Source organism: Solanum tuberosum, unplaced genomic scaffold (assembly GCF_000226075.1).
Source record: "Solanum tuberosum cultivar DM 1-3 516 R44 unplaced genomic scaffold, SolTub_3.0 scf00331, whole genome shotgun sequence".
Taxonomy (NCBI): Eukaryota; Viridiplantae; Streptophyta; class Magnoliopsida; order Solanales; family Solanaceae; genus Solanum; species Solanum tuberosum.
The window spans coordinates 281,891-294,649 of NW_006239253.1; the positions used below are offsets into that span (position 1 = coordinate 281,891).

Sequence of the window (12,759 nt, forward strand, 5' to 3'; positions counted from 1 at the left end):
CAGATCTGATAAGCTTTGACTATCAAATCTACAATAAATATCGAATAGTACAAAACTCTTACAATATCTTCATTTTAAAGATTTCTACCCAACTAAACTAAACTAATTGCATCTAAAAAATTAATCCCCAAAATTGACCGACTTTTTGGAGCATTAAATTGTTAATGATTTTGAGTGAAATTTCATCAATATCGAGAGAAAAAACAGGAAATGGTGTAGAAATTGAGATTTTGAAGGGTAATTAGGCGATTATTGAAAAAAGTGGGGATTTTTGAAGGTTGAATTGAGAGAAATTTGGATGAAAATGGATGAAAAATCTCCGGCCGGTGGCTGATGCCATGCCTGGAGATGAAAAAAAAACAAAATAATTGATTTTTATACATTAAAAATATATATATTACGTGGTGGGCGCGTGTCCAGCACTACTTAATACGAATCTGGGAGTGAATTATTAAGGGGTTATATATTCTACTTTTAAAATGTTCAAGGAGGTCATAGGACCCCCGTAAAGTATGGGTGTGTAGTTGGAAATCTGGCTATAAGTTGGGGGGGCTTTTGACCATTTTCTCGATATTTTATATATATACGAAATAATATTTTATGTTTAGATCTCATTTAGCTGTTATAAATAAAAGTATACATATAGAAGAAAAAAAAAGTAGTTTAATTAACCTAATATAACTAATTAGAGAAATGAACAAAAATGTATATATTGTGAGCCATAACTTCCATAATATTATTATCCTCACAAATTCTCTCAACCTTTTCTTCTCTAAATTACGTAATTTTTGAATTCCATGAAAAACGATCTTTCTGATCCATTAACCAAAATGGACACTCTTGGTTACGGGTCGGGTACCGGATCCGACTTCTCCTTTGCTTACAACAACGCCACTTTCTCCGACCGGATCCTGACGATCCAGATTGTTCCGTACTTCAAATCCGAAGGTGAGGGATGCAGCAGTACTGCCGGCGATTGGGACCGGAAACGCAAACGTAGAAGAGAAGAAACCAATAAACAAAATGGTTAGTTAGTTCTTTTAATTTCACTAATTAGGGTTTTTTGAAAAATCTTTTTGTAGAATTTAGGGTTTTTTCTTGGTTTTAATGTGTCTATATTTTGTATGTAGAAGTACAATTTGCATATTTGTCTAATTTTGGTTTTGAGGGTTAATTTTTTTACAAAGGGATGTTTGATATATCTTTTTTGTTGTTGTTTTTATTATGGTTAAAATGATTGTGAAGAATGGGATTTTAAAATATCATGCTTTATGAGGAAAAGATGCAAAATTTAGGATTTTAATTTATTTATTTTTCTGCTCTGTTTTCTTCTTTTTTAAATTTTAATTTTGTACTATCTAGCTATGTTGCTCGAACTTTTCAAAAATGCCAATGGGTGTGTGTCGAATTCTCCAAAAAGTAGTGTATTTTTAAAGAATTTGACACGCGTGTGGCATTTCGAGAATTTGCCCATCAGAAAACTTACTCAAGCTAGTTCTGTTTTAACATAATTGCACTTATTAGTTAGTTCTCCAAGTTCACTTTGTTTTTCGTTATAGAGGATGCTGATCTCATAAACCTTTCAGATGCAGACATGCTCACGCAATGTGAGGACGAGGTTGTGAATTGTACTATGCTGGATACAGAAGATGTCCTTGCTTATGAGAACCAAGATGAGGAAGCTGTTGCAATGGCGGAGGAATCTCCATCCGGCATTGAGATGACTACAGATCAGCCGGGTACCTATGCACTTCCCCACTGTAGACCAAATTATCTTATTTCCATCATTGTGCTACTATTTCAAGGATGTCATTTGTTAAGGATTCTAACTGTTTTAACATAAGATCATGATATATGAGAATCTAAGAGATATACTAACATGGCTTTCACTCTTCTAGGCAATATAGGTGACGTCTTTGTGTGCATAATCTGAAACCTTAATTTTGTTATGATGTAATGGCATGTGAAACCTAAGTTGTGTTTTTTTTTTTCTCTTTCTCTGTTATATTTCCTTTTGTAACAAGCTTACGTCATTTTAAAGGTGGTGGTGTTGCTTCTAAGAGCACTGACTCATTCACATACTTGAACTCGGCAGCTGTGCTTCCAGTTAGAACTATACACATCAGTTCTCCTATTTTGGCCGCTCAGAGTCCATTCTTTTACAAGGTTAGGAGTCTTTAATGCTCTGTTCTTGATGAGTCAGAAAGTCTTGATGACGTCTTCTTGTTTTCTTCATAGCTATTCTCCAATGGCATGAAAGAGTCAGAGCAGCAGCATGTTACTGTACAAATCCATGCCTCGGGTTAGTATTAAGATTTTTTAGTTGTAGTTTGGCATGTTCTCATTTCATTGTAATGTCCTTTTCTTTAGAAAGTTGTCCTCGTAGAGTAGTAATATTAACCTGATGATGTCCATATCAGAATTCGGGTACAATTGTATTGTCTGAGCTTCATCTGTGTCTATTATCTATCTCATATTTCAATTGGTAAGACTAGAAAGCAAGCTATTGAAATTGCTTGTAGGCAGTACTATATTATGTTCTATGTTACTTACCACCCCCGCCCTCACCCTCACCCACCCCCCAAAAAAGAGGAGGTGGAATGAAAAGCATGTCTTGCTATACTCCTATTTACACAGACTAGCCACCTCTTGTGCACTTGATTTGACATTTCAATAACAAGTTTTAGATGTTTAGGATGTGCAATTAGAGAGCAATGTGTATCAATCACTAAATGAAAATTCAGTTTTTTTCGGCTGTTTGAATTCATAGAATTGAAGGGATTCTTGTACTTCCACCTTTTAATTTATCAGATGGTGTTTGATTGACTTGTTTAAGAAAGAAGTATGTTTGACACAAGTTAAATTCATAACGCCCCTTAAGTACCCTTTGTATCTACTACTCTTGAAAGCCATGCCAATTCTTATTGGACATATCATTGAGGGCTAAGTAAAAAAACAAGGGAGCTCGTTGCACTACATTTTTGCAAGAGGTTGTTTCCATAGCTTGAACTCATACGATAAAGAACGGCAAGGGTCTATTGTACGCAGTCTTACCCTACATTTTTGCAAGAGGTTGTTTCCATAGCTTGAACTCATGACCTCCTGGTCACATGGCTAAGTAGAAATGTTAAGAAGTAAAAAGTCTTCAAATATAGAAAGGCATCATTCTAAATATCCACTACTTTATCTATCTTGATGAATAATAAAAGGATTGGACACCAGAACAAGAATCGTCTCTCTCAGAAACATTTGTGTGAGACTGTGATTGTCTATTCATATGTTTGCAAGGTTAATAACATGTTCCAAGTGGCCCGGTTTGGGTTTGAGACTTCCATGTTGGAGGTCTCAAGTTCGAAACCCCTTGCCAGTGAAAGCAAGGGGTTTGCCTTCTGGGTCGAGCTCGTCGCATCGGGCTTGCCTAGTGCGGGTTACCTCTCCTATGTGGTTTGCGAGCTATTGCATAGGAGCGGGGGTTTTACCTTGTGCGCACGCAGCTGCGGGTTTCCCTTGTCATAAAAAAAAATATATATATATATTTAAAGAAGAATTCTTACATAGTTATTAACTAGTGAACATAGTTCCTTTAATTTATGATCACAATTTTTTTCTTTTCACATCCACCTTTCCTTATCTTTTTTTTTTCGCAGAAGAAGCTGCCTTCATGGACTTACTAAAATTCATGTATAGCAATACTTTGTCTACGATAACACCTACTGCTTTGCTTGATGTGCTTATGGCTGCTGACAAATTTGAGGTTGCATCATGCATGAGACACTGCAGTCGCTTACTGCTCAATCTTCCCATGACATGTGAATCAGCTTTGCTATATTTGGATCTTCCTTCTAGTGTTTCTATTGCTGATGCAGTTCGGCCACTGATAGATGCTGCAAAACAGTTTCTTGCTGCACATTTCAAGGATATCACCAAGTGAGAACACTTCCAAAAAAAATAAATTATTACTTGCTCTGGTTGATTGAAATTGAAGCTTAATACTGTTTCTTAGAAATGAAATGTGAAGAAAAGCTAGAGTCTTGTTGTCCTCACGAGCTAACTCCTATTTCAGAATGCGTGTGCTTTTCCCAAATGCCTACTTCTGAGGCTTTATAAACTAGCTATTAACGTTTTCCTGTTTGTTTGATTACTGACTAGTGAGATAAAGGACCTCCAATCTTGCCTCAAAAGAGGCTTCTAGTGTCAGATATCAGAATGCTTTCAATTTAAACCTAGATATCAAAACATGTTCACTCTTTAGAAACGTTTTTTTGATGGTTTAGGCAAAGATATGTCATCTGAACTGTTTCCTAAATTCCTTGCCAGGTTCCAAGAAGAGGTATTGAACTTACCTCTTGCGGGAATTGAGGCTGTTCTCTCCAATGACGATCTTCAGGTTGCTTCAGAGGATGCTGTCTGTGACTTTGTTTTAAAGTGGGCTCGTACCCATTACCCAAACTTGGAAGAAAGACGTGAAATGTTGGGGTCACGTCTTTGTCGCCTCATTCGTTTTCCATACATGACATGCAGGAAGCTGAGGAAAGTTCTAACTTGTAATGATTTTGATCCTGAACTAGCTTCCAAGGATGTACTGGAGGCTTTATTTTTCAAAGCTGAAGCACCGCACCGGCAGCGTTCACTTGCTGCTGAGGAGGGCAATGCATCACGTAGTAGTTTTGTGGAGCGTGCTTACAAGTATAGACCAATTAAAGTTGTCGAGTTTGAACTTCCTCGTCAGCAGTGTATGGTTTACCTAGATTTAAAACGGGAAGAGTGTAATAATCTCTTTCCTGCTGGTAGAGTTTACTCACAGGCTTTCCATTTGGGTGGACAGGGTTTTTTCCTATCTGCTCATTGTAACATGGATCAACAGAATGCATTCCATTGCTTTGGGTTGTTCTTAGGCATGCAAGAGAAGGGGTCAGTGTCATTTACAGTGGATTATGAGTTTGCAGTTTGGACAAAGCTAACCGAGGGCTATGTGAGCAAATATAAGGGGAACTACACATTTACCGGTGGCAAGGCTGTTGGCTACAGGAACCTGGCTGGCATACCTTGGACTTCTTTTATGGCTGAGGATAGTGTATACTTCATCAATGGAATTCTCCATCTTCGAGCTGTGCTTACTATCCTTCGGGTATGAGCTTTTACGTACTAACAGAAAGACTTTGCTTACAGCCATACTGGACTTTTTAGATGTCAAGAGGGCTTTAGATGAAGAGGTTATCCAGACAAAGGTCTGTTAAAAGGGTTTCAATTGTATATTCTCGTTAATTGAAGAAGTTCAGTGCCTATGTAGAAATTGTTGTATGGGCCCTGCTGCTGTATGTTACTGAAACTAACAGACTCAGTAGCTTCATCTGCTTGACATTGTACTGCCTTTTTGACTTGTCAATTACTTCGAGTAAATAGTAGTTGAAGGAAACATGGTTGTCGTTTGATTGGTGTATGGGATAGACAAGGATATTTCACCGAATCCTAAATAGTTTATGGGATTAGGTAATACCAATAACTAAATGCGGGATAAAATAACTCGCATTTTATTTTGAAATTGTTACCCCTTATCTTACCAACCTAACGCAAGATTTATTAGCTAAAAATGGTTAATCCCAAATTACTGCCAAACTTTAGGTTTTAGATGAACTGAAAAAGTGTTCTGCTTTGGGTCATTTGACTAAGAGAGTGTTTGGATTGGCTTAAAAGTTGGTTAAACCTACTTTTAAGTCCGTTTTTTACTTCTGAAAGTGCATGACAAATATAACAAGGATAGACTTAAAATAAGTTAGCAAGTGGTTGGTAAGGTCAAAAAGGACTTAAAATAAGTCAAAATTAAAAGTAGGTCTCCCCTACTTTTTATTTTTTGACTTAAAAGTCATTTACGTTTTTTAAGTCAATCCAAACAGGCTCTAATAAGCTTGTATTTTAATTTAATAATACATTGTTAACCCTTCATGCTTTATATCAAAATGAATGTTACAAGGTTGACTAACAGCAATTAAACAAACGGCTTATATTTTTATTTAGAATAATGTTTTCAATTCCTTCTGAAAGATTGCATCAAGAATGCAAAAGATCAAATAAATAGAGGTGAAACAGAGATGACTATGCCTCTATTTCAAGTTAATTACGATCGACTATATAAGTCAATCATCATTCTTTTTTTTCTTGATGATCATAGTGTCCGGATCAACTTTCACCTAGTGTTGTTTTTTTGTCTCTGCTAAGTTCTAAATCTGAGACCTCATGATTCTCAACCGCTTCATTAACCACTAGACCACACCATTGGGTGCATGTACAAACAAATCAAAGACTTCTAACAGACCTTGGTGCTGGACCACATGTAAGCTCAACAACACAACCAAAGGCAAAAAAAGAGAGTTGCACGAAAGTTAAAACAAAGAAAAGTGTATCGATTGATTGACATTATAGTAGATGTGTAATAGAAACATGGGAACCCAGTAGACATGACGCAGAAATTCCAACTACAAAGCTTAAAAATGGCTCAAGCAGCCCTCAGTAATTTATCAGGCGTTGAAGTAGTCCTGGGTTTGGTAAGAACAGAATAGAAGTTCGCAAGAAGCAACAAGCCAGGCATCATATATGCTATGGTTTCACATAGACACCACAAGACTCGTAGGTCATGAAAAATGAAACATGGACATGACAATAAGACGATGAAGCTCTTTCTCAACAAGCAAAGACAGGGTCACGAAAAATAATCTAACAGCCATGAAGCAGAAGAAAAACAGGAATTAAGGAGCAAAACATTAGGCTAGTAACCAGCATGAAATATTAAGCTCTGTTAACCACCAATCCTAAACCAGTGTTCTTCAAATCAGTAGAGCTCTACAACTGGAGTCACAAGCAAGATGCTCCCAGAAGGAGTCGATAAGAATCTTATTAACTACACTGCATGTCATTTATGTTGTATCGAAGTTTCAAAAAGTACAAAGGAGAATTGGAGTTGAAGATCTAGATGATACACGGATATGCAAAGAGGAGGGAACAATAGCCTACGCAGAGAGCAGCAAAGGATTTGCCATGTGAAGAACTTTCATACCAATCACATAAACACATGAAGCTTAGAAATGTACCCATCATTTACTACATAGTTGATTAACGTACGGAAAATACATAACTGCACAACCACTTCAGCAGAAAAGAAAATAAAGCACAAATAATTTTGATTTTAATATCAATTTCTTGTGGTGAAATACTGTATTTCAATTTATGAGAAATACTTGAAAACCATCTTGAAAAGCAAATAGGAACTACAAACACATCATTATTACTCACAAAACACCAGAGAAGTTCAAGGATTTCAATTGGTTTAGCCCCCAGTTGGGCAAAATTATAGTTATCGAAAGCAATCAAAAGAATATAAAAACATTTATAAACTAACTGCAAAGCAACAGTTGTCTCTGAAAATGTCAAATAATAACCTTAAATATCGGAACAAATTTTTTACTTAAAATAGTATAAAAACCTTGCAGATATGCAGCTTCGAGTTTGGGGTCAGATTGGACAGGCAGGGATCATGTTATTTGCACAAAAATTTTAAGAAGATGAAATCATTAGTGTCAATTCAAACTACAGAAATCAAAGAAAATAAAAGCAAGAAACTCTGCAAGTGGCAGTTCGGAAACACTGTTGAGAAATGGTAAACTAAAACAGCACACAAGCAAATATAAGTAGAAACAGAAACATAGAAAAGGGGCAATGGAAGAAGAGACTCCTGAAGGAAACAACAAAATTTGAAGATACAAATCTAGAAGGCATATAAGATTTCTAAAATTCAGAAGGTTTTATACAAAATGTGTCTTTCATGATAATTAAGACACTAATGAAAAAGTAACCTAGGACTGCCTTTTCTCATCTTTCATCCACTTCATCAGTCCAATGACCAGGCCGTTGCCTTTCGCTGCCACTTCTAAGATCCATCCTAATCATCCATATAGCATCAACCAGGATAAGAGCCACAACATGCTTCCCATATTTCCCCTAATCACATACTCATTATTGTTTGCCCTATAAGTTTAGGCATTGTCTCAGACATATTTTTAATGAAGCATTGCAAGCACAATCTATCCTTGGCCTCAAGGCTCATTCACCATCACAACCATAGCTATCTTTCACAGTAAAGTATTTTTCTCTACTTACAACATATAATGCTCTCGGAGCAGAGCACCGAAGACAAACACAAACTATTTGCTATAACATGATATCTTCAAATATAAGAAATATTAGTTTGGAGAGTGAGGAGCTGTAATAATCCATATATAAATAAAAGTGCAGGTAATTTGTATGCATCAAAATGTAATATAGAAAAGCAACTTCTTTTACTTCAATGAAGAAATCATTTTTAATAGCCAAGGCCCTATAATGTTCAAAGGCATACAACATTATTAACTGCAAAACTAAACGAAAAAAGCTTACCAATCTTTCATATGCCTAGCAAATAAAAACTCTCAACAAGATACATTGGAATTTCAAAAGCCTGAATTGCACAATTTTAAAATCAAACAGTTGACAAAGCGCAACTAATACCAGAGATTTTGATCATAATCCGCAATAGCTGCAGCAGCATTACACTCGGGCTTTCCTAGCAAGTTTTGCCCACTCGGTATGGTATGCTCCTGACTTGTCAACTCTCTCATAAGTATGTGCCCCGAAATAGTCCCTCTGAGCCTGCACAAGGTTCGCAGGAAGCCTAGAACGCCTGTAGGTGTCGAAATACTGAAGACTAGCAGACATTCCAGGAACACTAATTCCCTTCTGGACAGCAAGTCCCACCACTCTCCTCCAAGCTGCTTGCCTCTGCACCATCTCCCTTGCAAACTCCGGGTCAACCATCAAGTTAGCCAAATTAGGATTCCTCTGATACGCCTTCTTAATACGATCCAAAAACACTGCCCTGATAATACAACCACCTTTCCAAATCCTTGCCATCTCTCCCAAATTCAAATTCCACCCTTTCTCAGAGCTCTTTGCCCTTAGCAAATTCATCCCCTGAGCATAACTACAGATTTTCGACGCATACAATGCCTGCCTCACATCATCAATCAATCTCTTCTTATCAAGACTGCTACCATTAATATCAGAACTTATTTCCTCCTTTAACCCTTCCTTCCTGAAAATCTCTGAGGCTTCTTCCCTCTCATCCTTCAATCCACTCATGTACCTACTGTCTAACGAAGCAGCAATCGTCGGAGCTGCAATAGACAGCTCTGCCGCCTGCTGCACAGTCCATTTCCCCGTTCCCTTCATTCCTGTTTTATCCAAAATCTTATCCACTAACTCCCCATTTCCAGTTAATTCATCCTTCACATTGAATATATCCGCTGTAATTTCAACCAAAAAACTCTCCAATTCCCCACGGTTCCATTCAGCAAAAATATCAGCCAATTCAGAATTACTCAACCCACCTGCATTCTTCAACACATCATAAGCTTCTGAAATCAACTGCATATCACCATATTCAATTCCATTATGCACCATTTTCACAAAATTCCCCGACCCACCTTCACCAATATAAGTAACACAAGGCCCATCCTCAACTTGAGCTGCAACCTTCTCAAGAATATCTCTAATATTCGTATAAGCCCCATAAGACCCACCAGGCATAAGCGAAGGCCCATTCCTCGCCCCTTCTTCTCCACCAGAAACACCCATACCCAAATACAAAAGCCCCTTCGACGACGCCTCATCAATCCTCCTTTCAGTATTCTCATACCACTCGTTCCCTCCATCAATAATCGTATCCCCAGGCTCCATATACTCAGAAAGCGCAGCAATCGTTTGATCAACAGGTGACCCAGCTTTAACAAGAATGATAACAGATCTGGGTCGTTGAATTGACAGCACAAAATCACGAGGATTGTACTGTCCAATCAACGGAAGTTGTCCTTCATTCTGAGCACGATCTAGGGTTTCATCTACTTTCGAAGTGGTTCTATTGTAAACAGATATAGGAAATCCTTTTTCAGCTATGTTTAAGGCTAAATTCTGACCCATAACAGCAAGACCAGCTAACCCAATACGAGATAAAGCTTGAGCTGTTGCTGCGCCTTCCATGGTGAATGAAGAAAAAGTGAATTTTAGGAGAAAAAGGAAGAGATTCTTGACAATGGAGTGAAGAAGATGAATATATAGTGAAAAAGGAGAAATGTTTGGTGGGGTTTTTAGGTAATAGGAGAGTGACGGACTCGTCGAGGAAGTGAAAGGGTAGTGGCCAAAACAACCAACGAGAGGTTGGCGTACTAGTCGATGGTGCCTAATCTCTTTCCCAAAATAAATGTTATCTTAGCAAAAATCACGTTAATATAATATATAATTTATTAAATTATTTTTATTTAAAAATATTTCTTGAAAATTAATATTACTAAAAAAATAGAGTATAAGGATATTGTAATCGTATGAACTCAAGGGTATGGTCTGTATGTCTTAGTTTTGGTGGATAGTGTTACTTGGTATTTGTTATCTGTCGTAGCCTTGGTAGACAAAGTTACATGGTATTTATAAGTTACATGATATTATTGTTGATAGGCTGATGGGAGATTGGTGGACAGAGTTATCTGATATTTGTTGTTGATAGGAGGTTGGTGGATAGAGTTATCCGATATTTGTTGCTGATAAGACTTGGTGGACAGAGTTACATGAGATTTGTTGCTGATAGGAGGTTGGTGAACAGAGTTACCTGATATTTGTTGCTAATGAAAGGTGGCATACAGTGACGGCGGCGGAATTTTCATTGAGTGGTTCAAAAAAATAAGTAAGCACACTAATAGTATCACCTAGAAGATTTGATAGAACCTTGAACCCAGTAACCACTGAACCAAGCCTTTAGCTTGTGCTAGGGGTTCATTATTAAATATATACTCGTAAATCAATAAATCGATGCTATATATACGGTGTAATTTCCGACGAAGGGGGTTTGGATGAATCCCCTACCTTCTAGGTAGCTCCGCCCCTGGTGACATATATACCATGAAATGAATTGAGGTGTGTGAAATTGTTGACCCGAATACTACTATCATAAAAAAAAAAAGTCCTCATTATAGTTGTAATTGAAATACACTAATTTAGTAGTAATAACGAATTCTCCTAGATAAGAAAATACCTTTATTAAGGAGCGTTTCACCTTATTGCAACTTGGTGCTGAGGTGGAAAGTGATATTCAGGTGGAACAAAAAGAAGGAAAATATCTTGGTCAAAGAAAAACTTTTCAATGGATCAAGTAAAGTAGAAAAAGGTTTTGATTTTCAGGAAAAAAATAAATTATGCAAGAATCCATGAACAATGATTTTTTCATGAAAATGAAATGAATACCTTTCAAAAAATATATTCTTAAAAGGACATGATAGTGATTTTTTCTTATAAAAGTCACTAAATTATTTACTTTCACTATAAAATCACTCAAATTATAGATAATCTTTTGTAAAAAAAAAAACTATGATTAAAAATCAATCAAATCTCATCGGAAAACTCATTAACAAACCAAATGCGACTCTCGATATTTTATTTACTTTTTTATCGTTTGAATTTTATATTTAAGAGAATCGATCTGGCAAAAGGAATATCAGTGTGATAATAAGTAATGTGTGATCAATAAAAAAAATACCATCGATTAAATTACGTATTCATCAATCTTGAATCTTCACTTTAAACAATATAATTTGACTATAAAAAAAAAGATTTTATTTCTAATGTTAATGTCTCTATCAAGCGCTCTTTTAAAATTGTCTTCAAATCCTTTACACCATGGTATATTCTTCGCTAATAAGAAATACTAGAAGACTTTCAACTAATTAATTCTTTTCGAATTATTGTCTGCACATAAATGAAGAATGTTAGTATCTTCATTTTAAAACATTTTTGTTGAAGATTTTAGTGCAATGGATGCTTTTGGTAGAACTAATTAAGTAAAATGAAACTAACAATAATTAGTGTTTCTTTGTCAAAAATTAAATAGAAGTAAGCTCAGCGTATATTCAAATTTTTTTCAAAATATCATCTATAAAATTATATTAAGTATATTGGTATTGTTATTATCGTTAATAAATAATCATGTAATGAAATTATAGATACATACATATATCATGCAACAAAAGGCAAAAAGTTATATTATTAAAGTATAATGCAGACATTATTGGGATCTAACAAGAAAAAATCAATTTGCAAATTGCAGCTTTTAGTATTAATTGGTACCTTCGTTATGCCAAAGGACGTTATAGCACAGAAGGACAAACCGCAGCCAGACACCCTTTGACTTAATAACCAATAGAAAATTTGACTCTAATTCAAAATAAAATTCTTTTAGCCTTCTTAACGGATAATATATTAGTGTAATTTTATATGTGAGGTTTAAAAAAGATGATTAGTATATAGTTTTATTCTTACTTTATAAAAATAGAAATGTTATTTTTTATTTACTTTTATCTCAAATAAAATAGGGAAAATTGTATATAATAGCAAACTATTAATTCAAATTAAATGCTATAAATATAGTTTGATTTAATTGTACCTCATAGCAAACTGTTGCTATTTCACCTCTCTCCTGGTGAATCTCACTCGCCACTCTCGTTCTCCCCCTCGTCTCTCTCATTTTTTTATACAAACGCAAGTGTATAAAGTGCGTTTGTGTTTGTATAAAGCGAGAGAAAATTGTATATATACATATATTTTCGTTCCCCTCTCTCCCCTCTCCCAGATCTAGCTCGCCACTCTCCCAGATCTTGTTGTCTCACTGGCCTCTCTCACTTTATACAA

The 12,759-nt window shown here is 35.9% G+C and overlaps 2 protein-coding genes across 4 annotated transcripts; one reads left to right on the forward strand and one right to left on the reverse strand.

Annotated features, from left to right (window-relative positions):
- Positions 1-678: 678 nt before the first annotated feature.
- LOC102602997 (BTB/POZ domain-containing protein POB1-like) lies at positions 679-5,416 on the forward strand. Of its 3 annotated transcripts, XM_015314956.1 has the most exons (7): positions 679-1,026; positions 1,587-1,739; positions 2,042-2,166; positions 2,239-2,302; positions 3,648-3,927; positions 4,318-4,686; positions 4,826-4,987. In XM_015314956.1, the coding sequence occupies exons 1-7, from the start codon at positions 798-800 to the stop codon at positions 4,893-4,895; spliced, it is 1,290 nt and encodes a 429-aa protein (XP_015170442.1). In that variant the 5' UTR covers positions 679-797; the 3' UTR covers positions 4,896-4,987. The 3 variants fall into 3 exon arrangements, with proteins under 3 accessions (XP_015170442.1, XP_015170441.1, XP_015170440.1); XM_015314955.1 differs by having other exon boundaries at positions 680-1,026; positions 2,096-2,166; positions 4,318-5,416; XM_015314954.1 differs by having other exon boundaries at positions 681-1,026; positions 4,318-5,416.
- A 2,892-nt stretch (positions 5,417-8,308) lies between these two features.
- Positions 8,309-10,226, reverse strand: LOC102603339 (6-phosphogluconate dehydrogenase, decarboxylating 2, chloroplastic). The gene has a single exon (XM_006360637.2). It carries the CDS (start codon positions 10,063-10,065, stop codon positions 8,578-8,580), a length of 1,488 nt encoding a protein of 495 aa, XP_006360699.1. The 5' UTR covers positions 10,066-10,226; the 3' UTR covers positions 8,309-8,577.
- Between the last annotated feature and the right edge of the window lie 2,533 nt (positions 10,227-12,759).

Excerpts from the sequence above, each read along its gene's own strand:
- LOC102603339 (XM_006360637.2), bottom strand. The coding sequence starts at position 10,065 with ATGGAAGGCGCAGCAACAGCTCAAGCTTTATCTCGTATTGGGTTAGCT.
- LOC102602997 (XM_015314954.1), top strand. The coding sequence starts at position 798 with ATGAAAAACGATCTTTCTGATCCATTAACCAAAATGGACACTCTTGGT. Across the intron at positions 2,167-2,238 it reads AGAGTCCATTCTTTTACAAG|CTATTCTCCAATGGCATGAA; the intron begins GTTAGGAGTCTT and ends TTTTCTTCATAG. Across the intron at positions 3,928-4,317 it reads CATTTCAAGGATATCACCAA|GTTCCAAGAAGAGGTATTGA; the intron begins GTGAGAACACTT and ends ATTCCTTGCCAG.